At 28.3% G+C, this 24306-nt stretch overlaps 7 protein-coding genes across 13 annotated transcripts; 2 read left to right on the top strand and 5 right to left on the bottom strand.

Moving 5' to 3' along the window:
- Window positions 1-67: 67 nt before the first annotated feature.
- Window positions 68-960, top strand: RpL30 (ribosomal protein L30). The gene is made up of 4 exons (XM_035087586.1): window positions 68-117; window positions 226-276; window positions 364-509; window positions 715-960. The coding sequence occupies exons 2-4, from the start codon at window positions 256-258 to the stop codon at window positions 890-892; spliced, it is 345 nt and encodes a 114-aa protein (XP_034943477.1). The 5' UTR covers window positions 68-117; window positions 226-255; the 3' UTR covers window positions 893-960.
- A 20-nt stretch (window positions 961-980) lies between these two features.
- Window positions 981-2311, bottom strand: Hacd1 (3-hydroxyacyl-CoA dehydratase 1). The gene is made up of 5 exons (XM_035087583.1): window positions 2010-2311; window positions 1824-1944; window positions 1508-1743; window positions 1245-1426; window positions 981-1174 (listed from the first exon to the last, which is right to left on the bottom strand). The coding sequence occupies exons 1-5, from the start codon at window positions 2093-2095 to the stop codon at window positions 1092-1094; spliced, it is 708 nt and encodes a 235-aa protein (XP_034943474.1). The 5' UTR covers window positions 2096-2311; the 3' UTR covers window positions 981-1091.
- A 35-nt stretch (window positions 2312-2346) lies between these two features.
- Window positions 2347-24288, top strand: LOC118069443 (pseudouridine-metabolizing bifunctional protein C1861.05). Of its 3 annotated transcripts, none has more exons than XM_035087573.1 (8): window positions 2347-2450; window positions 3256-3630; window positions 3725-4067; window positions 4153-4364; window positions 16447-16652; window positions 16760-16959; window positions 23568-23815; window positions 23898-24288. In XM_035087573.1, exons 2-8 carry the CDS (start codon window positions 3307-3309, stop codon window positions 24213-24215), a joined length of 1851 nt encoding a protein of 616 aa, XP_034943464.1. In that variant the 5' UTR covers window positions 2347-2450; window positions 3256-3306; the 3' UTR covers window positions 24216-24288. The 3 variants fall into 3 exon arrangements, with proteins under 3 accessions (XP_034943464.1, XP_034943462.1, XP_034943463.1); XM_035087571.1 differs by having other exon boundaries at window positions 2382-2973; XM_035087572.1 differs by lacking the exon at window positions 2347-2450 and adding an exon at window positions 2840-2977.
- Window positions 6176-15696, bottom strand: LOC118069445 (uncharacterized). Of its 5 annotated transcripts, XM_035087575.1 has the most exons (5): window positions 14760-15696; window positions 14453-14483; window positions 8833-9552; window positions 7457-8599; window positions 6176-6684 (listed from the first exon to the last, which is right to left on the bottom strand). In XM_035087575.1, the coding sequence occupies exons 3-5, from the start codon at window positions 9386-9388 to the stop codon at window positions 6371-6373; spliced, it is 2013 nt and encodes a 670-aa protein (XP_034943466.1). In that variant the 5' UTR covers window positions 9389-9552; window positions 14453-14483; window positions 14760-15696; the 3' UTR covers window positions 6176-6370. The 5 variants fall into 5 exon arrangements, with proteins under 5 accessions (XP_034943466.1, XP_034943470.1, XP_034943465.1 ...); XM_035087579.1 differs by lacking the exon at window positions 14453-14483 and having other exon boundaries at window positions 7592-8599; XM_035087574.1 differs by lacking the exon at window positions 14453-14483.
- On the bottom strand, window positions 17036-19254 carry pck (Claudin superfamily protein pickel). The gene is made up of 4 exons (XM_035087582.1): window positions 19023-19254; window positions 18859-18925; window positions 17633-17970; window positions 17036-17547 (listed from the first exon to the last, which is right to left on the bottom strand). Exons 1-4 carry the CDS (start codon window positions 19060-19062, stop codon window positions 17282-17284), a joined length of 711 nt encoding a protein of 236 aa, XP_034943473.1. The 5' UTR covers window positions 19063-19254; the 3' UTR covers window positions 17036-17281.
- Window positions 19509-20864, bottom strand: sinu (sinuous). The gene is made up of 2 exons (XM_035087584.1): window positions 20344-20864; window positions 19509-20274 (listed from the first exon to the last, which is right to left on the bottom strand). The coding sequence occupies exons 1-2, from the start codon at window positions 20621-20623 to the stop codon at window positions 19877-19879; spliced, it is 678 nt and encodes a 225-aa protein (XP_034943475.1). The 5' UTR covers window positions 20624-20864; the 3' UTR covers window positions 19509-19876.
- Window positions 22301-23302, bottom strand: kune (kune-kune). Its single transcript, XM_035087585.1, has 2 exons — window positions 22955-23302; window positions 22301-22859 (listed from the first exon to the last, which is right to left on the bottom strand). The coding sequence occupies exons 1-2, from the start codon at window positions 23088-23090 to the stop codon at window positions 22357-22359; spliced, it is 639 nt and encodes a 212-aa protein (XP_034943476.1). The 5' UTR covers window positions 23091-23302; the 3' UTR covers window positions 22301-22356.
- Window positions 24289-24306: the final 18 nt, after the last annotated feature.

Genomic DNA, 24306 nt, shown 5'->3' on the forward strand with positions numbered 1-24306 from the left:
GGATACAAAATTAATGTTTTCATTGTACACTAGATGGCGTAATCGGTTGTTTTTGCTACTAAGCTGCCATCTAGGTGACGAGTTTCGTTCTTTTCTTAACCTCATATTGGTCATCAGGTAACGTGTTCACAATTGCTCTAGAAAAATACTATTTTTAAAAATATTCTGATATTATTATATTACTTTAAACAATAATTATTATAATAGTCTTTTTTTTCTCTCTAGTAACGCGTTTGTACAGCCAAAACATTCACAATGGTTGCGCAAAAAAAACAAGTAAGTAATTTTCTACTTACCACGTGTTAATCACTAAACATTTCAATTTTAATCTAAAATTACATGAATTTATTATGATATTTTCAGAAAAAAGCTATGGAGAGCATTAACTCCAGGCTTGCCTTAGTCATGAAATCAGGAAAATATGTCCTTGGCTATAAACAGACATTGAAATCCCTCAGGCAGGGTAAAGCGAAGCTGGTGATAATTGCGAACAACACTCCTCCTCTTAGGTGAGACTGAGATGTAGTTCTCCACATGGTTTTCTTTTCTAAAAAAACAATAGTTTAAATTAAAATTTATATTAAATTATAACCTATCATGTTGGAGTACTGCGGAGTAGTCTCTTAAATCCGTGGTCGTAAGTGCACGGACAATTTTTTTTTTAATTTTTCGTGAATGATTGATTAATGTATTTTTTTTTTTTCTCATCCATAGGAAATCGGAGATAGAATATTATGCTATGTTAGCAAAAACTGGAGTCCACCATTACACGGGAAACAACATTGAACTCGGTACTGCATGTGGTAAATATTTCCGAGTATGCACATTATCCATTACCGATCCTGGAAACTCAGATATCATCAAGTCAATGCCAACTGGTGATCAGGCATAATTTTTTCTACATGCTTACTTATATTTATGTATAAATAAGTAAAAAATAAAATTCATAAAAAAAGAAAATGGTAAATTGCGTTTAATTATTTTAATTTTCCTTCAAATTTAAATAATATAAATGTACAATTTTATTTTATTTATCTATATATATTTATATATTTTTTAAATAATAGATAAAAAAAAATATTCAGCATAATTTATTTTACTTTTTTCGCTGTTGAAGGAGCACCAAGTATCTTCTTTCTTTGTGCAAACATGTGTAGATACATTTGTGGGAATACTGAAATAAAAATACATATAAATATTTCAATGACATATTTTATGAATATGTAATTTAATAACAAACTTACGTGGAATGTAAAGTAGCATTACTGCAATAAGAAGATAATGATAGCTAAAAGTGAAATTCCAGGTGTTAGGAAGACTGTAACTCCATAAATCTGGATTCTTTGAAGCATATTGTTGAGCAGAATAGAAACAAAGTAGTTCTCCAGTTACTCCAATAGGATAAAGAGCAATGAACGTCGTATATCTAGAAAATAATTAAATCTCTGTCAATATTGATGCTTTTTGATTTATTTTGTTTCAGTTTATGCAGTTAATTTCATTTTACCTAAGCCACACGAGTATATGAGAAACATATCCAATAAGATTTGCAAAATAGTAACCATAACGTATAATTTCAGTGACAGACCAGGCTAGCAAAGCTATAGGTAGACCAATAGAAGCTGCTGCAGCTGATGATGGAGTTGCTAATAACACTCCACATACTACCATTACTCTACTTAAAACTTGGAATGTTGTAATAACCGGGTTGGAACGTACAAGTCCAAAGGCAGCATGAAATATCTAAGGTGGTAAGATTTTTTGATTAACTTTTTAATAAACTTATATTTTTAATTATTATTTAAAAAGAAAATGTTTCCTACCTCTAATGCAGCAGCATTTTGAAATATGAATAAATTTTTTTGCACAGTATCCCATAAACTTTGATTTTTAAAATCATTGGTAATATAATATCTTGTCAAAAGACATAAAATATAACTCCAGCTAAATAAAAAAAAAGAAATATTTAGATTCATTGCAAGACTTATAGTCTAACTAATCTAACTTACCCAATAACTAATGTGAAATTATAAACAATCAAATAAATTTTACTAATTACACTGTTACTTTTGTCCTTTTCTGATTTAGGTGACATTTTTGTATTGGTTATTTGATTTATTTAAGTAATATAACACTCAGGTTTTAAGCCAAAATTCAGTGATGTACTGTTCGCAACTTAATGATTAAGCAATCTTGAATGGCTCATCAAAAATTATAAATGACAAAAAAAAAATCATTTACATCAACTTTGCATACATAAACACCAGCCTGTTTATAGAAGTTGCTTGTGTGATAATTTAACGTATATGTTTATGATAAAATCAAATTAAATACATAAATAATTATTCGAAAATATATACAAAACTGAACATGATTATTCCAATGCAAATTAATGCCAACGAAGTGGAGAAATCTAACAAAAATAAACAGAAAATTGTGGAAAATGACAGGTATGTTTACTATAGTAAGTTTGGAGTAGAAAGCGAGGTCAGAGAGGTTAAGTAACGTTTGCGCGCGGGCTATACTTCAAGAGTTTCGAAGAATGTGTGTATCACTTGAATATTAGATCTTGAAAAGGATTCATGTCGGCAAATAACGGATAACAAAAATTATCGCTGTTATCTATACTATATGATAATAAGATCAATTATTTCATATCAAGTACTTCAATGACCGTATTATAACCGGTTTTATCAGTAAAAAAGTAGGAATACATAAGTTCGCATAAACTAATAATTAAAAGAAGGTGAAAAAATGAAAGTACTCCAAAATCGGTGGAAAATTTTCGTGGATAGATCAAAAAAGGGTATACGATTTTTCAGTAATCAATTTGTGTATAGCAATGAGGTTATTGCTGCTAAAAAAAATAATATACCACTAGTTGCATTGGAATCAACGATTATTACACATGGCATGCCTTATCCTGATAATTTTCAAACTGCAGTCAATGTTGAAAATATTATTAGAGAACGAGTAGGTAAATTAATGAGTAACAAAACAAATCAAAATGATTCCGCAATACAAAATGAAGATTGAATATTGCTTATCACTGAAAATAATAGTCATGTTTATTGAGACAAATGCAAAATGAACTGTTAATAACAATAATTATTACGTGTTAAAATTTCTAATTAACTTTTTCTTTATGTTGGTATAATTAATTTTTTGGTTTCTTAGTGTAGAATCATTTTAAAATCAATTAAAAATTACTAAATGATGTAGACTATCATAATAATGAATTAAATGTAAATTTAGGGAGCAATTCCAGCAACCATTGGTATCATCAATGGACAAATACATGTAGGAATGAGTAATGCAAAAATAAATAACTTAGCTCAATCAAGTGACAACAAGATTAATTCAAGAACTGTAAAATGTGGTCAAAGAGACATTTGTACAGCTATAGCTCAAAATTTAAATGGTGGAACCACAGTTGGAGGAACAGTCACCATAGCTCATCTAGCAGGTATCAAAATTATGGCGACAGGAGGAATCGGTGGAGTCCATAGAGGAGTGGAAAAAACTTTAGATATCAGTTCAGATTTAGTAGTCTTAAGTCGTACGCCAGTTTCTGTCGTTTGTGCAGGAGTCAAGGCAATTCTAGATATCCCTAAAACACTAGAATTTTTGGTAAATGAGAAATCTAAATTTTAGATGCTATTCAATCATTTTTTATCAAGAATAATTTTTTAAATATTATTATCAAGTCTGATGATAATTGCAGGAAACTCTTGGGGTTCCAGTAATAGCAATCGGAGATGATACAAAACTGTTTCCTGCTTTTTATAGCCGATTTACTCCAGCTAAAGTCAAATCTCCATCTTTTGTTAGTGATGCGACTGTTGCTGCACGATGTATTAAAGCTCAACAAGAGTTGAAAGCTAATACTGGGCTTATATTTGCTGTTCCTATACCCGAAGCTGCTGCTCTCGATCCTTTCGAAGTGGATCGGATTATTCAGATGGCTCTTGAAGAGGTTGAACAGATCAACATTCAGGGTAAAGATGTAACACCGTACCTCTTGAAAAAAGTTAAAGAGTTAACTGAAGGAAAGTCATTATCAGCAAGTGAGTTCATTCAATTACCTTTAAATGAAAACTAAATATTTTTATCATCATGCTTATCAATATTATCATCGATATCTATTTTCAGATAAGACTCTTATAGAAAATAATGCTCTAGTGGCTGCTGACATTGCTATTGAATTGAGTCATTTAACGTCAGAGAGTTCGTATAACTTTAGTAAAAAATTCATCCAAAATAGGCATTTTTCAAGTAAAAAATCAGTTACTGATGCAAATCTTGTTGTGGTTGGAGGAGTAGTATTGGACACTGTGCTACAAGTTGAGGAACCAGAGATTAGGGTAAGTCTATATAAATATTAAAATCTATATTTATACTAAATAACGATTTACTCGTTTTTATTTTTATTATCTTCATTTTCAAATAGTAATTATCAATGAAATATAACAAATGATAATTTTAATTATAGTAACATACATAAATAATAACAACATATTTAAATAGATGATTAATGTACGAAATAGCATATTCTATTACAGAGAACACTTTGATTTCTGTCTTTTTACTTCTCTCTCACTCTTGTTTAGTTTTTTTGTTCACGCAGTTTGATGTATCTATACCGATATTTACGTGCAAAAATTTGAAGCTTGTTTTTTACAATCATGCCATGAAAATTCGTTACGAATATATATAATATATTTTGTTTTACTTTATATAAAAGCAAAGCATGAAAAGAAAAGCATAATGAAGCAGCAGTCTATTATTATTTTATGCATCTGGTTCAGGTTTTATTTATTTTTTTTTGTCATGGTAATTTTTTTTTTTCCAATATCAATTACGTATTTCATAGATATTACATATATATGAATTCATACGCATAAGCGTACATTTATTATTATTAAATTATTTATTATTTTTCTTTATATAATTTTATAATCTATTTATACCACTGTTTTGGTTAACAGTAATTGCATCCATTATACATACAACAAATCTAGTTATTTATTCATATAATATTTTTTTGTTCTTTTTTATTTTTCGTTATTGTTTAAGCAGGCACTAGTCAAAGCTCCTGTTCGTCTCACATTCTTTACGAATCTAGGATTTTTGTACACAGCAGACAATTAACTCTGATATATAACTATCCAATTTTATTTTACAAATATCTTTCTAATTAATTCTGATTACTGAAGCTTTTACTTATTGAATGTTTTTTAGATTTTTCACCTGGTTACAATAATCAATAGTATTTCGTGGTATTTAACAATTGAAAAAGAATTCTTTTTATTATATTTGATCATAAATATTATTATCTTTAGTTAATTTATATATTCATTGATATACAAAAATAATTAAATATTAAATAAACTATTTATTTATTTAAATATTGTCTTCTAGTAAATTATTAAATTAAATGTTCTTTTAGAGAATTCTTTTTCAATTGTTTATTTTTTTTTTTTCTTTGTTGTTAGTTCTTTAACTAATAATCGTTTAGAATGAATATTTTTTGTCTTTTATTAAAAGAAATTCACATAAAATAAAATTTTCTCGTAGAAGAATATATGAGTTAGGAGCGGATCTATACATTTTAATAATTCTATCTTTAAAAAATTTTTTTTTTATTCTCTAATGAGCTTTGTTCAGTATATTAATTTAATAATAATCATAATAATTACTCCAGTTACAACAATAAATTATAACAAGAGTTATTACAAATGTCTTTTATAATAAAAATTAAAATTAATAAATATATATTTAAAATAAAATTATCCGGTAAAATAACAATAAAAAAAAAATTAATGAAAAAATAAATATCTAATTGTAAAGACTTTTGCAATAACCCAATATTTGCTAAATGTTCTAATTACACAGGACACAGTATGCGCGATTTTGAATAAATTAATTAAGCGTAATTAACAATTTAATTAAGATTAAAATAAAATTATCTTCATACATGACACGTAAATTGAATAATTTTATCATGTTTATTATAAATAAAATTAACTTGGCAGTAACGTGTTCTTTTTTTCATAACAGTTTTCAATTAATTCATTAAAGCATTTCTCATGTATATCTCTACAATTGTTGATCCTTCTTCAATTAAAGTATCAAAATCATAAATGTGATAATTTATAATACATGTTACATCCTAATGTTTGTTGATTTGTTCTTAAACTAATTGGGTGTACATAAATATTTATGCTTACTGATGACAATAATAATTATAATTAAAATAATTAACGTAATTATTAAAGATAATTACTTATTAAAATGCTGCAAGCTCGACAGGTCTATTTGTTATGTATAAAAGACGATTAAATATTAGCCGTCTACACCATCTCCATAGTCAGGTTCGTTTATTTTGTCCAATTATTTGAATACCCATTGGTGGACTAGCACCATTAGACATTAAATAACGTCTATTAAATTCACGCATCTCATAATTGTTATTTCCATTGTTTTTTTCACGTGTTGCATTACACATACGATGATTCGTTGGTGTTGGTGTCGTCTCTTCAAGAATTAATGCACAATGACTATTAGTATCACTATCTACACCTGTGTCTTGCTGGAGATTGCTGGTATAAAGGAGTGGATGCTTAGGTTCGTACTCCTGATTACTCTGCAATTGCTGTGGTTGTAGAATAGCTCCGTTGTTGCCTACAGAAATAGAATATTTTGATTTAGTTTTTTATTGAAGATTATATTAGGGCTGAAAGAGCTGGAAAAAAGGTTAAAGTGTCAAGATAAAATATTGCCCTCATAAATTAAGTGGAAATAATTTTTCAAATTTTTGATATTTAAAATAAAAAGCAGTTAGTAGATATTAATTATTAATAGCACGTAGTTACTTTAAAATAGGTATATTTTCTGTCAAGTTAGTTTTATCATTAATATAAAATTATTTCAGAGTTATTAGCAAACTTTATTATATTGTGAATTGACTTAAAATAAAGTTAAATGATCATTTTTCATGAAGTACAGAGTTTGATTAATTGTTTTGTAACAGTTTTAAAACTGATTTTATCATTAATTCTGATTGGAAAAAAATGGATAATTTATGTCAATTATAATTATTTTCCATTCTATCGTTATAATTTAATTATCATTTTAAAATATTTTACTGGAACAATTTGAAGGCTGTAAATAAAGTAAATATTCATGAAATCAATAGAACTTGTGGAATTTTTTTCAAATACTTCTGCGAAAATTATTGGATATTTTAAAACTTTACCTCGATTTCTTTTTATTAAACTTTATTTCCAACTAAATAAAATTTTTTATTGATGGTTGAAAATTTCATGATAAGTTTAGAGTAAATAGAATCTTTTCAGTTGATTCAAACATTATTAATTGACCAATAATCGATTTCTAAAAGCAATTAAGAACTAACTAAAAGCAATCTCAGAAATTTCGGAGTATTTGGTCATACCAAATATCGATGGGTTGTTGTTGTTGTGATTATTAGTAGTAGAGGAAGAGGAAGTGGTAGAGACCACAATTGGTAATGTTGTACGTCTTAGTCCACCATAGCATGTAATACTGTTGCCCATTGTATCATGCGTACTTGTAATATTGACTGAAGCTGGTCCATATGGTGAGCCTCCAGGCAAAGTAGATGTTGTCATGGTAGTCATGGTAGTTGTTGATGTTGTTGTGGTGGTAGTTATAACGACAGTAGCAATTGGTACTGATTGAGTGGCTGGCTGACAAAACGATTGGATGAATGTTGATGTTGCTGGTGGCGGTGGTTCTCTTAACAGTCGAATCTTTTGAATCATTTCACGAATTTCATACCTTAAAATTCCAAGAAAGCAAAGTTTGGCAAAGGCAATTACACAAAAGCCCAAAACAAACAGCAAATCTGCCGTTTTTCTCAACCAACTCATGAGACTTTCTTCGCAGCCATTATTAAATGGTTGTTGGCAACCAGTAGTCTCATTTAATTGGATGTTTTGGGAATTTCGGTAAACATAATTGTCATAACTATCATCATTGATATAACTGTTATGACTGTTGTCAACATCTGGACAACAAGTATTGGGCAATGATCGACTATCAAAGTCCACTGGACCAACAATTCCACAACAGGAAAAATCTTTTTGCAGTCTGTCCCATTGCTCACTAAATCGTGAATCTTTGCCGTAGTCCAATTGCAAGCGTAGTCTAAGTGTGGGTCTCAATTCAGCTCGCATTCTTTCAAATCGAAAAACCCAGGCTACACCGATGACAGTATCACCAAAAAGTAATGCAAGTAGGAGGACCCAATATGCATTGAGAAGTCGTGCACTTAATCTACGTGCTGCTATACAGCCAAGCAATTGGACCAGTCCTAGTTGAGTAGCTAATGCCAGGTACGCGTAGAGTGCAGTTGGGTCTAAAGCCCTTGGTACACCTGGGATAAGATATCGTCGTGGATCACCAGAGAACAATAACGTTTGTGCTACCGCCGCTGCAAGACCAAGAGCACTTCCAAGGAGGACTATATTACATGCATATATCCATAATCGATAGTATCGCATCGCGACACCTTGTTCGCAAAATCGGCTTTGTGATGCCGATGATGTTGTTGTACCTGGTGATTCAAAAGAACTATTTTCAATTTATTAGAACGATTTTCTACTGCCGGATTTACTGATTGTTATCAATTATAAAATTAACAACATCAAGCTTATAAACCTTTCCATAAACAACTTTAATTTCACCAATCCTCTTATCTCTAAATGAGACACAATGTTTATTCTAATGGAATCCATTAAAATGTTGCTTATAGAAAAGCATTACGCTATTCTTCATCGCAAGTCATACCTGTCGTACCAGATGCTGTTAAAGTGTAGGTTGTTCCTCCAGAAGTTATCGTCTCTTGTCTCTTGTTTATTTTATTACGAGCTAATAATTTGTCCTCTTCAGCGTGATCGTTATCGTCTTCGTCGTCGTTGTTATTATTATTACAATTGTTATTAATACTATTACTATTATTATTATTGTTACTTGCAACAGCTCGACTATGACAACATCCACTAGAACGTCTTAATTTTTCACTTTTACAAGAGTCAATGGTATCATTAATTCTAGTCCTCTCACTGTAATTGTTGTTACTGTTGTTGATATTGTTATTATTACTATTATTACTAATACAGTAATAATTGTCAATAATTGGGCAATCAATGTTGCTCTCTTTGATCAAATTTGAATCGTTATCGCAGCTAATTTGCTGCTGATTATTCTTAGAATTCTCAAGATGAAAGGAAAATGGCTGTGTTTTCACATCAGTACCAACCTCATAATTGCTAAGATACTTAGTTTTCTTCAAAGCAAATGTCGACTGAGAGGTGGTAAAACGTTGCAGCAGCATCACCGTCATGCTATCGAATTTCCCTTTTGCCCCTTTAACTCTATCGCAATATACTATTTATTATTTATTGTTCTTCGTTATGATGCTATTATTAATTAGCTTCAATTTGTTTTTGGCCAACGATGAAAATGAGTTATTTTTATTGTATGACTCTTGATTTCCATTTGATGTTTCTAAAACAAATAAGGTGAAATGTTCTGTTACAATTCAGTTATACAATTATTTATAAATAATGGTAATAATAGAGGATTTATAACCTGAGAGAAAGTTAAAGAGAGGTAATTTAAGAGGATTTTAGCTTACTCAATTTAAATGTGAAGCCAGAAAAAAGCTACCGTGTCTTATTTTATAAAAGAATCAAAAGTTGCTTTATTAGCTATGGACAGTGATGATATCATAACTAGAATGACATGAAAATCAAATTAATAATACTAGGAATTTACATTTTTATTTTTGATTGTATCTTTTGAAAAAAAAACCCCAATTAAATTTTCACTATTGAACACAAAAGTTGATATTTTTAGCTTTAGACTCATTTTCTTTATGTTCTTTGGTCTTTATTTCATCAAGTGCTCTCTAAGTTGAAAGCAAAAATCGTTCTTTCAGTTTTATGACTTGATTACTTGAGAACAAATTGTCGTTAGATACTTTTTTTTATAAAAAAAAAAAAAATAATTAAAGCTCAAGATATAATCTTTTAAATTCAATTAGAAAAATTTAGATGTAATTATTCTGTAACATGGTTGGAAGCAATTAAATGAAATTGAACTTATCTTTAAATTGCTTTCTTTCTTTTTTTTTATTCTTATTGGGGGTTATTAGTAAAATCAATAATGTAAATGATTAAAAAAAAAAAAACGAGGACTACATTTTTAGAGTGCTTGAAAAAAAAAAACGGCGATTACAATATGAAAGAAAATTCTTCATGTCTTAATAATAATAATACTTCAAAAAGCTTTAAGTTTGCAGTAAAAGTGAAAGTAAAGTATTAATAAAAAATATGAATGAATAAAAAAGAATAAAAACAAGTTATAGAACGTTTAATAATAAATTAGATAAATGAATAAAATGTATATTATTAGTAAAGAAAATTTAAGTAAAAGTGATCAAAGTTATATGAACTCCATACATTATAGCTATACATGGACAAGTTAAGGTTAAGAAAGTTGAGGCGTTTATTTTTCATGATAAAAATTTCTTGGAATGTTTATATTCGATTCATTTTTTATAATAAAAAAATTCTATGAACATTTAAGCACAATTGTGCCTCAAAATTTCGAGAATTATTAATTTGAAATTAATTTTTTTACACAAGCTCTTATGGAGATCACGTGACATCTTGCTAAATCTGCATTTACCTATTAAGTGGTAATACAGTTTTAAAAAAATTACAGCTTGTATAAAAAAAATTAATTTAAAATTAATAGTTGTCGAAAATTGAAGGCACAATTGTGTTTAAATGTTTATAGAATTTTTTATTATAAAAAATAAATCGAATATTAAAATTCCAAGAAATTTTTATCGTAAAAAAATTTAACCCCCAATTCTCTCAAGTAAATATAACATGATCAACACAGTGAATTGACAATTTTGTCCTCTCCTGAGAGAACAAATAATATATATATAAAAATACAATTTTTATCACACTTTATATTATGTATTATATTTTCTCAAATACGGAATAAAGTGATTTGAAATTATATGAAAAAATGTAAACAAGAAAAAAGAAAAATGTAAATATAATAATTCTTGAATGTTTAATAGAAATGAAAGTCAGTGGAAAAAAAGTAAATCACGCCAGTGATTCAAATTCATGAAGAAAGGAAATTTTTAACTACAACTGTTCTAATTTAACGTGTTAAAATTATTCAAAATGAAGTTTGTAGTTGAAGAGTAATGAAAGAAGTGGAATAAATAATTAAACTCGTCAACCAAGAAATGAAAATACAAAAATTTTAAAATACATTTGTATTAAAAACTGAAGAAAATAATTCTCGAGTAATCATAACAGTATTCTCAAGCAGATATAACTAAAAAAAAACAGAATTCGTTGTTTTTATTAATGAAGAAGAAGAAGAAAAAAAAAGTGAAAAATCTCATTATTTACTATTTTTATTGTGAATAAATAAATAATGATAGGAAATATTCAAATCAACTGTTGTAAAATTGATCAGACTATTGATAAAACAATATGACAGCTTGTATAATAGTTTGTAACATTACTTGCATTTATAGATTCATTTTACTACAAGCGTATTTGTCATAATCTTGCAATCTTGTTCCTTCCTACGATCAGTTATTATGTGATACATGAAACAACAACCGTTTCTATTTAACAATTGTATAGGATGCATCGTTCGTAGATACATGCATATATGTATAATGTAGAATGTAAATAGGATACTATCATCGATCCTGCAGCATTGGATATACAACGGGGTAAAGCTCCTGCAAGTGAGAATAATTCAACTCTTGCAATCACGTGCTCTATACAACTTGATTTCATAAATTCTACAACATACCAGATCAGATTATTTATTATACATTCTGAGTAAATTAAACGAAACAATGTGATAAATTACTTGTGAAGTAGGACAAATGGATGCCCGAATTTCGCATTCGAAATTCAATTTCGTTATTCTTGAGGTAGGGTAAGGCTATGTGGGCCATTTATGATTGATCATATCTATCTATTGTCAGATATGATTATTGAATTACTCTAGCTAAATAAATTGTCACATGAAAATGTCATTGAACTTAAGAACTCAGAGATTTTATTATTTTTTTTTCTACTTCAAAGTTGTCAATAAATAATTATAACTGATTTATTATTTAAAAATGACAGTTTAACTGTCATAAAAGATGAATAAAAAAGTAATTATCAAAAGCAAAGTATAAAAAACTCAATAAAAGCATGAAACATCATTTCTATCAAATTAGCCAAGTCATAACTATGATAAACTAAATGGATAGATTTGCTTTCAACATTTAGCAATACAAATTCAATTGAACTAATCTTTATAAATGATATTTAACCATTTAATTAGTAAAATCAAAAGCTCTTTCTAGGTCAGAAGTTACCGAAGTAATAAATTTCAAGATAATCTGGTTACCTGATTTTTTAACTTCTCAAGAATATTCACCAGAATGAGGGTAATTTTTTCCAAAAATATCAGAACATTTAGAGTTGCTGGAAGGACTTGAAACATCCCTTAAAATCATATTTTAACTTTTGTTGAATTTAGTTCATTCATAAACTACGTCTTTGAAAAAGCTACCTAGCCTACTTTTACCCCCAAGTGAAATAACATTTTTTTTAAAATAACAAAAATAATCATAAAAATAAATGAATTACATTTTTAGTGAGTTCAAATACTTTCTGATAATGATATTTATAGGAATAATAATAAATCATATTTTATTTTAGGCAATATGTAACGTGCAAACTGATTGACACGAAACCTGGTACCTGGAGTACATATATTAAAAGAGTGAGAGAGGAAGAGAGTGACGTGAAAATAGAAGGGAGAAAGTTAAGGGTGCTCACGCTAGAATTACAACTGTGTGATTGGTAACATTATACAATACACTCTTTGACCTCTATTGTCACTCGAGTGCAGTGCATCAAATGATCTATATCTACATCCTTCTCACTTAATTCCGTATTGTACTTTATAAACTCACCGCATACATGATTTTACTTATTTTCTGTCACGATGACATTTTATTTTCCAATACTGTTCAGTATAAAACAATTGTCGTGAGCACACACTTATATTTATATACTTCACTCTCTACCCCTCATTAGATCTTTTTTAAGTTTTTTTTTTTTTTTCTATTTCTGTTAGATGATGACTATCAATTGTTTATAATACCTATGTTTATATAATAAGTAGTCTACGATTAATTATTATAACTAGATTTAAAAAAAAGTTAATCGCTAGGTTTTTTAAAAGTCTACTTTGTCATCTTCAAACAAAACTTTTTTTCATCCAATCTAGAGAGGTAAAACTCACTAAAATCAATCTTCATTAGGTTGATATTTGTTGTTTTTTTTTAGTTTAAATGAGTGCGTATAAATAGTTTATCATTCAGGTTATCATAAAGCTAAACTGAGCCATTTTTAATGAGTGATTCAAAAAAAAAAAAAAAATTAATGTCATTCAAAAAGGAATCCTTGAAATTAGCCTTCACTGTCATCTGGTTCAATATTAAGTAAAATACACCGATTGTTGTAATATCATAATGAATATTAATTACTCTTTTTCATCCGTCCATCCACGATGGCCTTGAGCAATTAAAATGTATTTGATTGTTATTTTATTTTTTTCTGTTTTTAAAGTTCAAGAGCAAATTGAAAGTATTTTAAATTTATAAGAAAATTAAAATTTAACCGAATCTGGGTGTGTTTGGATATCAGATTATTTTGTTTTATCGCTCAATAAAAGAATAATAGGAGATAATAATTTTTTAAAATACAGTCATTTTCTTAAACTCAATGTTTGTAAAGTTGTAGCATGTTTTGCTTGAAATTTTAAGATCACAGCCAAGTCTTTATATCCGGTGGACTCGAAAAAAAGTCAACCGGAAAATGTTATATTTATTTTAAAAGCGAAATTGCAAAGCCAATATTAGATGGCTTAAAATACGGCGAAAAAAAAGATCAGTGGAAAATGTGTTATAATTTGAAGTGTGTTAAAATGTATGTCTTTTAAAAAAGGTACTTTAATCAATTTTTTTACTTAACAGTATTCAATAATGTCTTGCCAAACATTACTGCTTTTGAAACTTAAATTCAAACATTTTTGTATTTTAAAAATCAATCTTATCAGCTTTAATGATTCCTGAAACATTATTTTTTAATATCAACTAGTCATTGGATTAACATCTAGACTGGATCTATAGTAGAATAAGCTTTTTTATAATACTCACTATTTGAAGATGAGTACAAAAAAAATGTCATTCATAGTTGTTAGATTTTCATGATTTGTAATAAAAAAAAATCCGTTATCTGTCTAACTACTGGCAAACTTTATTCACTTATATTTATAGGGAATAATGTATTTTACAGACCTGTCAACTTACTATGTTGACCATGTTGATACTGAAATAAATAAATTGATTAAAGTGTCAAGTAAAGCGAAGTTATGTTTCTATTGATGGTCATAGAAGCAAATAAGAGACATAGAAAGAAGCTAAAAGTATATCAATAAATTTTTTGGCAAGAAATATAATGATTTGAGTCGACTTAAAGTTAGATCAAATCTGTTATTTAAACAAAAAAAAAAAGCTAGTTTAGCCCTCAATTCATGCTCCCTGGATTTTCATCCCCTTATTTACTTGCATTTGATGGTATGTAATAAAAATAAATGATACCAACCTTGCAATTGAAGTAAGGACTGAAGATATATCATCTAAAGGGAATAAATGATGTCCTTGTGTTGTGAATATTTGAGATATTTCTTGGTCATGTCTTCTTGAAAGAGAATCATTTACTTTCAATAATCATTTTGGTCAATGTTTTTTCTTTGACTTGTCTTAAGACATTTCATGTTCAATATCAAGTTATCCAATGTAAATGACTCTTTAGTCAACTATGATTATGATAATTTTTTATTATATTTATCCCATCAAGAAGTCACTACCCTTTTACTATTTTTACTTGATTCTTCTCTTATCGTTGAACATATTATTGTTTTTATAATTATTTTGTGTAAAGTCTTATCACAATATCCTAGACACATCATGATGCATGTAATGTTATTATGAATAATTGAGTTAATTAAATAAATATTCAGCTGTTATTTAATTTGAGTGAAATTCATGAGAAAATAGGAAAAAAGTTAAAAATAAATGAAAGAGTTGTTGAAGCAAATTTAATTAGTGGAGTGATGAGGACGTGTCGTATAATTACTGTTGATATTTGTGTATGATTAATTGGAGAGATTGACATTGAAACGGCATCTGGAATGCAGCCGAAATGAAAGTATTTGATATCACGAACATGGCGAGTCTTCAAAAACTATAACTTCGATACTGATCAATTTATTTCTTCTATTTGATTAATAAAAAATCCACCTTGTACTACGATCAATTGATGATAGTTGTATTAACAATACACTTAACTCTAATGATATATTAATATATATATATGTGTATATGTAGATATATGTATATAAAATAGTTCACTATTGACAACAACTGACACTTGATGTTTGATCTTTCTCTCTTTTTTCTCTTAAGAGAAAATTTATTCGTCGCAACTCTAACTACTGTGGAATACAGCTTTCCGAATGCTTGCGACGGATGAAAAGTGGTGAGAGCTTGCGCATACCTCCCCTCTACACAACGATTCTATTCCTTTACCCTCCTCCCTCAGCACATTTTGTTTCTATTGTGAGAAATAGAGGGAGAAAAATTTCCAATTTATGCGTTTATCGATCTTATAATCAGAGGGTAAGTAACAGAGTTTAGATTTAAATTTAGCACGTGAGGACAACCACCTCATTCAACTTTTATTTTACTAACACCGGCTTTAAAACCATTTATTATTACAGTTGGCAAATATTATCATGGCCTAACATCCAGCGACTTGCTTCGTCTATTTAAAAATTGGTCTATTATAGGAATATCTCATTTGTCAGATCATTTATAATAATTATTAGTAATTGTTAAGTGTTTTTTATCTTTCAAATAGATAAAAATTAACTTGAAAGATTTAAAAAAAAAAAAAAAAAATTAATTAATGTAGTAAAAGCAATAGAATTTAAATGGCAAGTTCATCGTCTGAGGTACACTTTAAGCTATTTTCAAAGAGTGAAAAGATTTTTTTATCGTTTTAAATTGCAACTTTATTATACAGCAAAAATTCAAATGGCTCAGTTACACATTCTTGTTGGGTTAAGTGAGTTTAAAAACTAAATTATTCACATTTTGATGAAAATAAATGGATTTTTCAAATTATAGATGAAGATTTTTAATTTAAACAAAATGTCAATTATTTAATTAAAATTTTTAAATATTAATTGTAAATAATATTAAATAGAATGATTTTTTTTTGCTTTTAGTTTGATGGTAGAACACACCGAGGGAAAAGTCAAAAAAGTTTTGGTGGAGTTGGCAGGAACATTGCATCAGCGCTTATTACTCTTGGAGCGAAAAATACTAAATTTGTTACGGCAGTTGGAGATGATGAAGCTGGTAAAATGATTACTCAGAGTTTTGGAGGGGCTAAACAGATTATTATTAAATTGCCGGAGAAATCAACGGCTAGGCAAGTATAATAGATTTTTTATTTATAAATATGCTCATGAAATTTTCATCATCATGGTAGCATTCAATAAGTTATCTTCAAGATCTCGCTTCCCTTAACTTCAATAGATACACCAGTGTGATTGATATTAATGGCGAGTGTCGTTTTGGGTTCGGTGAAATGGAAATTTTCAATTCAATTGATTGCCAGTTGATCGAAAATAATTTATCTGCATTTGAAAAGGCACAACTTATCATCCTTGATGGAAATCCACCATTAAAAACAATACAAAAAATTATTGATATAGCTTCTAGATGTTCCATTCCAGGTGAGTAATACTTTATAATATTAATTAAATTACTAGCTGAAAATTAGTGTTATTTTAAACAAAAACTTGATAACAATTAATTTAGCGTTAATCTCATTTATTATTAGTAAATGTTCATTGTATAAAAAATACACTAGTTTAAGCGTACATACAAGTTTAGAATCTCTATAATTTCGAAGTCAATTCGACAATAATTATAAAAAAAATAACTTTAACATGTGACGGTGCGATATTCAAAATCGTGAATTGGACGGATTCAATTACGCATTGTTCATAGAGCTAAAAAATATGTTATCGTTCATTAACAATTATAATTAAATAATTAAATATAACCTAAACGATGATGAGAACTATGATGGCTTTGAGGATTTGGTTGCATTTGCACGACCAAATTACGCGACTGTTTACGTAATTTGTAGCCCGCACGAGCATCAAGATACAAAAAGAAGGCACCAATTGCATGAAACATGAAGGAAATGACTGCTAAAGCATAAGACCACGACAGATGATTGAAGTTTGGGTAAAGTAACCAGTCTCTGCGCCAACACTGACCACCAAAAATTGCCACAGCTAAGAATAGCAGTCCACCTAGTATTAAAAAAACAATAAAAAAATATGAGAATATTACCAAAGTATTTTTATCAACAATAAATAAAATGCAATGACTACTCACCAACTATGGCGTCGCATAGAAATGCGACTGATGAAAGCATCCATTCATATCGTAAAACAAATCTTAATGGCCAACGTATCAAGACTAAAGCTATTATTGCCTGCCCAAAAAACGATAGCAGAAGTGCTAGGGTTACAAATGCCTGGACTACCATAAGCCATGGGGGAAGTAGCCATTCTCGAATCACATGAAATTCTCCTGAAAATACGTGATGACAACCCTCGAACATCTTATCAAACTGGTAATAAGGGTAACGAAATTGATAGAAACAATATTCCCATAAGCCCATGTGCTTAAAGTTACTGAATGTTTCTTGATAAGATTCGATCCAATATGGGCTGAAAATTTAATTAAATGTTTATTAGTTTTTATTCGACATTCATTAGTAACTACGGATCTTTTATTTGTTCAGGATAGAAAAAAAAAGATGGAGAAAAAAATATTTATTCGATAGTTGATGAAACTTTTAACGAACTCTGACAAAGACATCTATGTTGGTATAATATAGTTGTTATACTCCTGTATATATATAACTTGGTCGAAGATGATAGCGAAAATAGCTAGTCAATAGAAGGCAAAGTATTTTTCTAAGAAACTATATAAGACCTTGTCAATACATGATTTATTGACAATATTTCAGATTAACTTTATTTGAAAGTTGAAAGTAAATTTAAATAAAATAAGACATATGTCATTTTTATAATGACATCAATTCTTATTTTGATTTGTATTTATAATTTTTCAAAATCATTTAATATTCAAAAAAAAAAACAAATTGACAGAAGAAAATAATTTTTTAAATATCAATTATTGAATTATATGCAAACACGCAAGTTCTGAAAGTAGCATAATTTCCATGTTGATGATTCAATTCATTTTTGAAAATAATCGACTGACAGGTAAACATATAATTGATCAAAAATTTCATTTTTTTAAAGTAGAAAAATTTTGATAAGCTTTATATTTTTTGCTTTTAAACATTGATTAACGAACTGTGTGAAAATCGTATTTTTATTATTCATCGTGATCATGTCTAAACATTATAGGCTAATAAATTCAAGCACTGAAAAGGTTATCTTTCTAGGTTAGAAATTAATTCTCCTTTAAAACGACCTCATAAATTCTTCGAAAACTAGGTTAAATATATTCTAGCAAAAATCAAGTTTTCGCAAAATGTTATTTACATAAATATAAAATGTTTTGTTTTGGAGCAAAAAATAGCATACCTGGTGAACGCCATAACAAGTAAAACACCAGCAACATAAGTAATAAGACCTCCAAAAACCAAAGCATCTAGATAAATACAATAAATTATTGTTAAGATTTTTTATAAAATAATTTAGAATTGATGACTCGTAAATGTCACTAAGAATCTGTTTATATTACTTACTGGAAGCTCGATGATAGTCTTGATTATTATGTGACCCCATAATTAACAATTGTTTGGTTTTATCTAATTAGTCGAGGCCCAACGTTCTTCTGTCACTTCTTCAATGTTTGTTAATGAAATTTTTTTCATTAAAAAGGCACAATTAAAGTTATAAAAATTGTAAATTATTTTCTCGCACGTATGACCACACCTCAATGCTGTCTTCTATTCATCACTGTTTGTGTATTATGCATCTACAATATGTTGAAAAATATTATACGCCTATATATATAATGCGTTTACAAACATAAACTATACATATTTTGATCTCATTATCAATTGAATAACATATTGTTATTATGAATAAAATTAATTGAAGGATTTAATGGATTATAAAGATGACTAAAAATGTTATTTAAATCTATTTATTTTTCAAGATTTATTTACATAAATAATTATCAAAAAGACCATGTTGCATACCGAAATTTATGCAGTTAAATAATACATATTATGAATAAATTTACCAGTGCATGATTTTTTTAAATTCTATTTACAGCATAGTAAATACAAAAATTAATTATAAAAATGAAAAAAGAAAAATAATGGAATACCAAAATTTTTAAAAACTACTGATAATACATAAAATATCATTCAAAATACTAAGTCATGTTGAGTTATTTTCAAGCAAAATAAGATCAGTATTAAACATTATTAATTCAACACTTTGAGTTTGTACTTAAGGACGGAATTAATTTATTGATAATTTTATAATAAAACTTTAATAAGTCACAATTATTGGACGGATTGGTAACGTACTTATGACTGTATAAAAAGTATAAAAAGTATTACTATAACTTAAACTAATAGCCTGAAAATTATGTTATGGGTGTTTTGGATTCCATTTGGATACGTGTTTGAGATTCTTTGAGATAGTCTCGTTTTTTCTTTTGCACATTAGCCTCAGCGAGGAATAAAATAGATGCAATAATTGCCAAAACGCTGCCAATGGCACCAATGATGAAGGACCACCCTAAGAAATTATTTTCATGACCTGGCATCCATCCTTCTCCATTACCCAAAGAGGCAAAAATTATGATGGCTATACATCCAGTCACGCCAGAAAATAGTAATAAAAATCCGATTACTTGGATTAGTTGGACATATCGTTTTTGCTCTGGATCAGAACACAATGTGTAAAATAATACTAGACCGAAGGATATCAGACATCCAAAGAAACATAGAGTGAAGAAAAACTGGGTTGCTACCATGAATGCTGAAAAACAAATAAATAATTAGATTATACAAAGAAAAAATTATTAATAAAAATTAATTAAAAACTTACGAGGTAAAAGAAATCCACGAATTTCTGAATAACCAGTGGTAAATGGATCATAAACCCAACGACAACCAACGAAAAATCTTGTTGGAGCAGTTGATGGCTCTTGAGGATTGCCTAAGGATCTAAAACAATGATTCCAAAGACCCAATCTATCCAATCGTGCCCCAGTTATCCTGGTATCGCTTACGAGCCATGCAGGTGTCCCAAAAGCGACGCATACACACACGAGGACTACAATAAATACTCCAACACCAACATCTCCACTTAAACTTCGTTTTTTCATTGTAAAATTCGGCAGTGAACTTTTTTATGGTAATAAAAAATTAACTTTACACAACTTACTGTCCAGTATGTAAGTTATAAATTAATTTAAAATTTATTGTTTTATTAACAACCACACCCAAAGGTGGATTATGACACAAGTATGTACAATGTGACTTGCCAATGATGACAAGACTCTAAACAACTGAGTAAGAATAGGCTAACCTGCTTGCATCTGAAACAAGTACACAATGAACAACCTGAGTCAATGGTGGGCTTGGTTTTTCGTGATTATTCGGTAAGAGTCGGGTGACATCGGATCTTACATGTACTGTCATCTATTACTAATTAACCTTCATGTTTCTTCATAAAAAACTCAAATGTATATGTTTTGCATTGATATTGTTGTTATTATTATCATTATAATATTATTTTTCTCACGACTTTTTCACGGACTTGATATGCACAGTCATTTCTTTTATGCATCGTTAAGTATACAGTTGGGTCAAGTATACTTAATTTTTTCGTTTTTTCATTACCTTATCTACCGGCTCGTTGAAAATGATAATATAAACAATAACAATGACTTCAGAAGATTGCTATTTTCAAGATTCATTATTTAGCTCTCTTTTGAATTTTTTTTTTTAGAAAGTTTGAGGTTATTATTTTTCAGAAAACAGTAGCGTTTTGGAGTAAATTATTTAAAATTAACTTTTTAAAATTTTGAAGTACTGTAAAATAAATTCTTGAGATAATTGAACTTAATTTTTAGATGGTATACTCTATTTTCAACATCTAGTAGGCTTCAATCATTAAATTTAATCCACTTCACAGTTTAAATAATTTAATTTGTTACAAAAAAAAGGATTATTTCTAACGGAGCTTGTTATTTATTATCAAATTGCATGAAATTAGATTTGCAAATAGTTATTTTTTAACAATTATCTATAAATTCTTGAAATGTGATATATTCCTCTTTTTAATCATGTTAAAACGTTATCACAATATTTACATGTACTAGAGGTTTGTAATTTGAATGTAATTGAATTTAAATCCAATTCTACTTTTTATTGTATGGACAAGTTCTTTATCGTATTTTTTTTCTAGTCCAATACTCAATTCTACAAATTTCAATCTCGAAAATTAAATTAAAGAAATTTACTTTTAATCATGAAAATGTTTTTTTTTTTATTACAAAAAAATGTAATTATTACATAAAATTACATTAAAGTAGAGTGACATGGTAGCATTTGTGTGGTAATTTTATCAGTATATCAAATTAAATATTATTTTTCTTATTTTAACTATGTCGGATTTTAATACCTTAGTTAAAATTTGTCAACAATATTTGATATGTACATATTTGTCGAAAAATTATTTCATTACGTAATGTTTCTTATAATTATACTAATGGACGGATTTTATATTGGTAATAATTCTTAAAACATTAACATTAATATAATCTGGAATTTTTATCAACACTAAATGATTTTTAGTGATAATCAGATCTTTAAATTTGCTAACAAATTTTTCACTTGAAACATTGAAAAAGTTCAAACTTCATATTAAATATGAATTACAACAATGAAAAATAAATTAGCTTCCCATCTCCAACTGCTAGACTGACTAATGAATTTTTCCAATACTTTATGAAATGCCTTATAAGTTTAGAATTATGAGAGAAGTATTTAAAAATTCATTAGCTAATTTTATAATTTAATATCTATGATTACAAGTATAATTCCAATTAGGTTATTAAATATTAGTATGAGTCTTGGGTTCATCGACTAACATTCTTTCGATCTTTTTTCTAAAACGTCTTCCTTCAATAAAGAACAAAATTCCAGAGTTCAAAAGTAAAAAGCTGCCAACTACACCAAGTGCAAATGACCATCCAATATCATTATGTTCCCAATCAGGCATCCAATCTCTTCCATCACCTCGGGCTCCAAATATTATCACGGCAATGATTCCACAAATGCCAGCCAAAGTAATAATGGCACCAAGTGTCCACAAAAGAAGCTGGTATTTAGCATGTTGCCGTGAGCAACAAGTGTAGAGAGCCGTCAAAAATGCTCCAATTAACATAAGAGTGAAGCACAGCGTGAAGAAGAATTGTGTTGCTACAAAAAAGCTCGGGAGCAATGTGTCACGAATTATATAGTATTCCTCTTCAAAAACCCACCAACAAGTGTTAAATCTTATGTCATATAGATGACGAATATCTCGAAAATTGTTAAAGCAGACCAACCAAAGTCCTGAAATTCATTTAAAAAAAAATTATTTACATGAAAGAACATATTTTACATAATAATATTTACTATTAAATGATAGATTAATTTCAACTAGTTACCAATATTTAAGAACTGTGGATTCTCTAATTTGCCATCACTTATTAGCCAGTAGGGTGTGGTGAATGCTATGAGCACAAAAATGAATGCTAACACTAAACTAACAACGGCTGTTTTTCCTGTTTTTGATTTCCCCATTGTTTTTGTTATTTTTAGCTTTTTGGTTATTATAAAATTTTAATATATTATTTAACTACTTTGTTTAACAATATAAATAATATTTATGGGGAAATAAAACTGGAATTTTACACAAATGCACATCAAACTGCATTAAAGCATAATATTTACTACAATATGTTACGGGGTCTATAGTGTGTGGCGATTGCGACATAAACACGAGTCTGACAGGTCGTTTTCTATGAAACATAAATACGTAAGAGTTTTTTAACTGACTCACGTATTCATTAAATCATTAAATATGCAAAAAAAAATACAAATGACAATATTGAAGTAATACAAATGAAAATTTCAAAAAAATTTATGTTTCTAGAAAAATGAAATCATCTTTTTCCAGCGTAGTTTTTGCTATTGTAAAAAATCATATTTAATAATCAATTAATCACGTATGTATTACTATAATTATTTAAATTAAATGTCTTTAATTTTATGTTCTAGTTTGGTTTGAACCAACAGATGCCAAGAAAGCTTGTAAAATTTTTAAATCAACCACAGAATGGAACAAAGTTTTGCATTTTGTTTCTCCAAACATAAAAGAGCTTTTTGCAATGCTAGAATATTTTTCAATAACAAAATCCGCAATACCACCACCAAACATACAAGTTGATGATATTCAGGAGCTGGCTGTAAAATTAGCAGAAAAAATTCCAGTTGTAATAACAACCCTAGGACCTGATGGACTCTTGGTAAAAAATCAATGAATATTAATCAAAGTTAATATTTTTTGAAACTTATTTTCAATTGTTAATTATTTTATATTATTATTAGATTAACCGAAGATGTTCTTCAAGCAAAAAACCTTTTTATAATTCAAATGGTATTAGTACGAAAAATTTAGTTGAAGATGGAACTACAATTCAAAGTAGATTACACCCTCCAGTTGAATTAAACACTGAAGGAATTTTATCACCAAGGATCAATAAGGTAAGTGTCAGTGGATGTGGTGATTGTTTAGCTGCGGCAATTATTACTGGAATTTTAAGAGGCTTAAGTGAAGAGATGTGTATTACACTTGGTCTCAAGGCCGCTGCTGTTTCTTTGAAGTCTTTTGAAAATGTCCCCCAAGCTCTTGCACTTCTTGAATAATTAATCAACTCATTTTTGCATAAACAGCGCTTTTATATTGTATCAAAAATCAAAATGAACAGTGAAAAATTTATTTTTTTTAACACTCATT

The sequence above is a fragment of the Chelonus insularis genome, unplaced genomic scaffold, assembly GCF_013357705.1.
Source record: "Chelonus insularis isolate UGA/USDA-ARS -01 unplaced genomic scaffold, ASM1335770v1 contig_408_pilon, whole genome shotgun sequence".
Classification (NCBI taxonomy): domain Eukaryota; kingdom Metazoa; phylum Arthropoda; class Insecta; order Hymenoptera; family Braconidae; genus Chelonus; species Chelonus insularis.

Coding starts and splice junctions, on each gene's coding strand:
- LOC118069445 (XM_035087574.1), bottom strand. CDS start 9,388: ATGACGGTGATGCTGCTGCAACGTTTTACCACCTCTCAGTCGACATTT. Junction 8,600..8,832: donor AACAGCATCTGGTACGACAG/GTATGACTTGCG, acceptor TTGAATCACCAG/GTACAACAACATCATCGGCA. Junction 6,685..7,456: donor CAACAACCCATCGATATTTG/GTATGACCAAAT, acceptor CTATTTCTGTAG/GCAACAACGGAGCTATTCTA.
- Hacd1 (XM_035087583.1), bottom strand. CDS start 2,095: ATGTCACCTAAATCAGAAAAGGACAAAAGTAACAGTGTAATTAGTAAA. Junction 1,744..1,823: donor AAAATGCTGCTGCATTAGAG/GTAGGAAACATT, acceptor TTACCACCTTAG/ATATTTCATGCTGCCTTTGG. Junction 1,427..1,507: donor CATATACTCGTGTGGCTTAG/GTAAAATGAAAT, acceptor ATTATTTTCTAG/ATATACGACGTTCATTGCTC.
- pck (XM_035087582.1), bottom strand. CDS start 19,062: ATGGGGTCACATAATAATCAAGACTATCATCGAGCTTCCA. Junction 17,971..18,858: donor CTTGTTATGGCGTTCACCAG/GTATGCTATTTT, acceptor TTAAATTTTCAG/CCCATATTGGATCGAATCTT. Junction 17,548..17,632: donor TCTATGCGACGCCATAGTTG/GTGAGTAGTCAT, acceptor TTTTAATACTAG/GTGGACTGCTATTCTTAGCT.
- LOC118069443 (XM_035087571.1), top strand. CDS start 2,755: ATGAAAGTACTCCAAAATCGGTGGAAAATTTTCGTGGATAGATCAAAA. Junction 4,068..4,152: donor AGGAAAGTCATTATCAGCAA/GTGAGTTCATTC, acceptor ATCTATTTTCAG/ATAAGACTCTTATAGAAAAT. Junction 23,816..23,897: donor TAGGACCTGATGGACTCTTG/GTAAAAAATCAA, acceptor TATTATTATTAG/ATTAACCGAAGATGTTCTTC.
- RpL30 (XM_035087586.1), top strand. CDS start 256: ATGGTTGCGCAAAAAAAACAA. Junction 277..363: donor TGGTTGCGCAAAAAAAACAA/GTAAGTAATTTT, acceptor TGATATTTTCAG/AAAAAAGCTATGGAGAGCAT. Junction 510..714: donor AACAACACTCCTCCTCTTAG/GTGAGACTGAGA, acceptor TCTCATCCATAG/GAAATCGGAGATAGAATATT.
- kune (XM_035087585.1), bottom strand. CDS start 23,090: ATGGGGAAATCAAAAACAGGAAAAACAGCCGTTGTTAGTTTAGTGTTA. Junction 22,860..22,954: donor TCCACAGTTCTTAAATATTG/GTAACTAGTTGA, acceptor AATGAATTTCAG/GACTTTGGTTGGTCTGCTTT.
- sinu (XM_035087584.1), bottom strand. CDS start 20,623: ATGAAAAAACGAAGTTTAAGTGGAGATGTTGGTGTTGGAGTATTTATT. Junction 20,275..20,343: donor TCGTGGATTTCTTTTACCTC/GTAAGTTTTTAA, acceptor TTTGTTTTTCAG/CATTCATGGTAGCAACCCAG.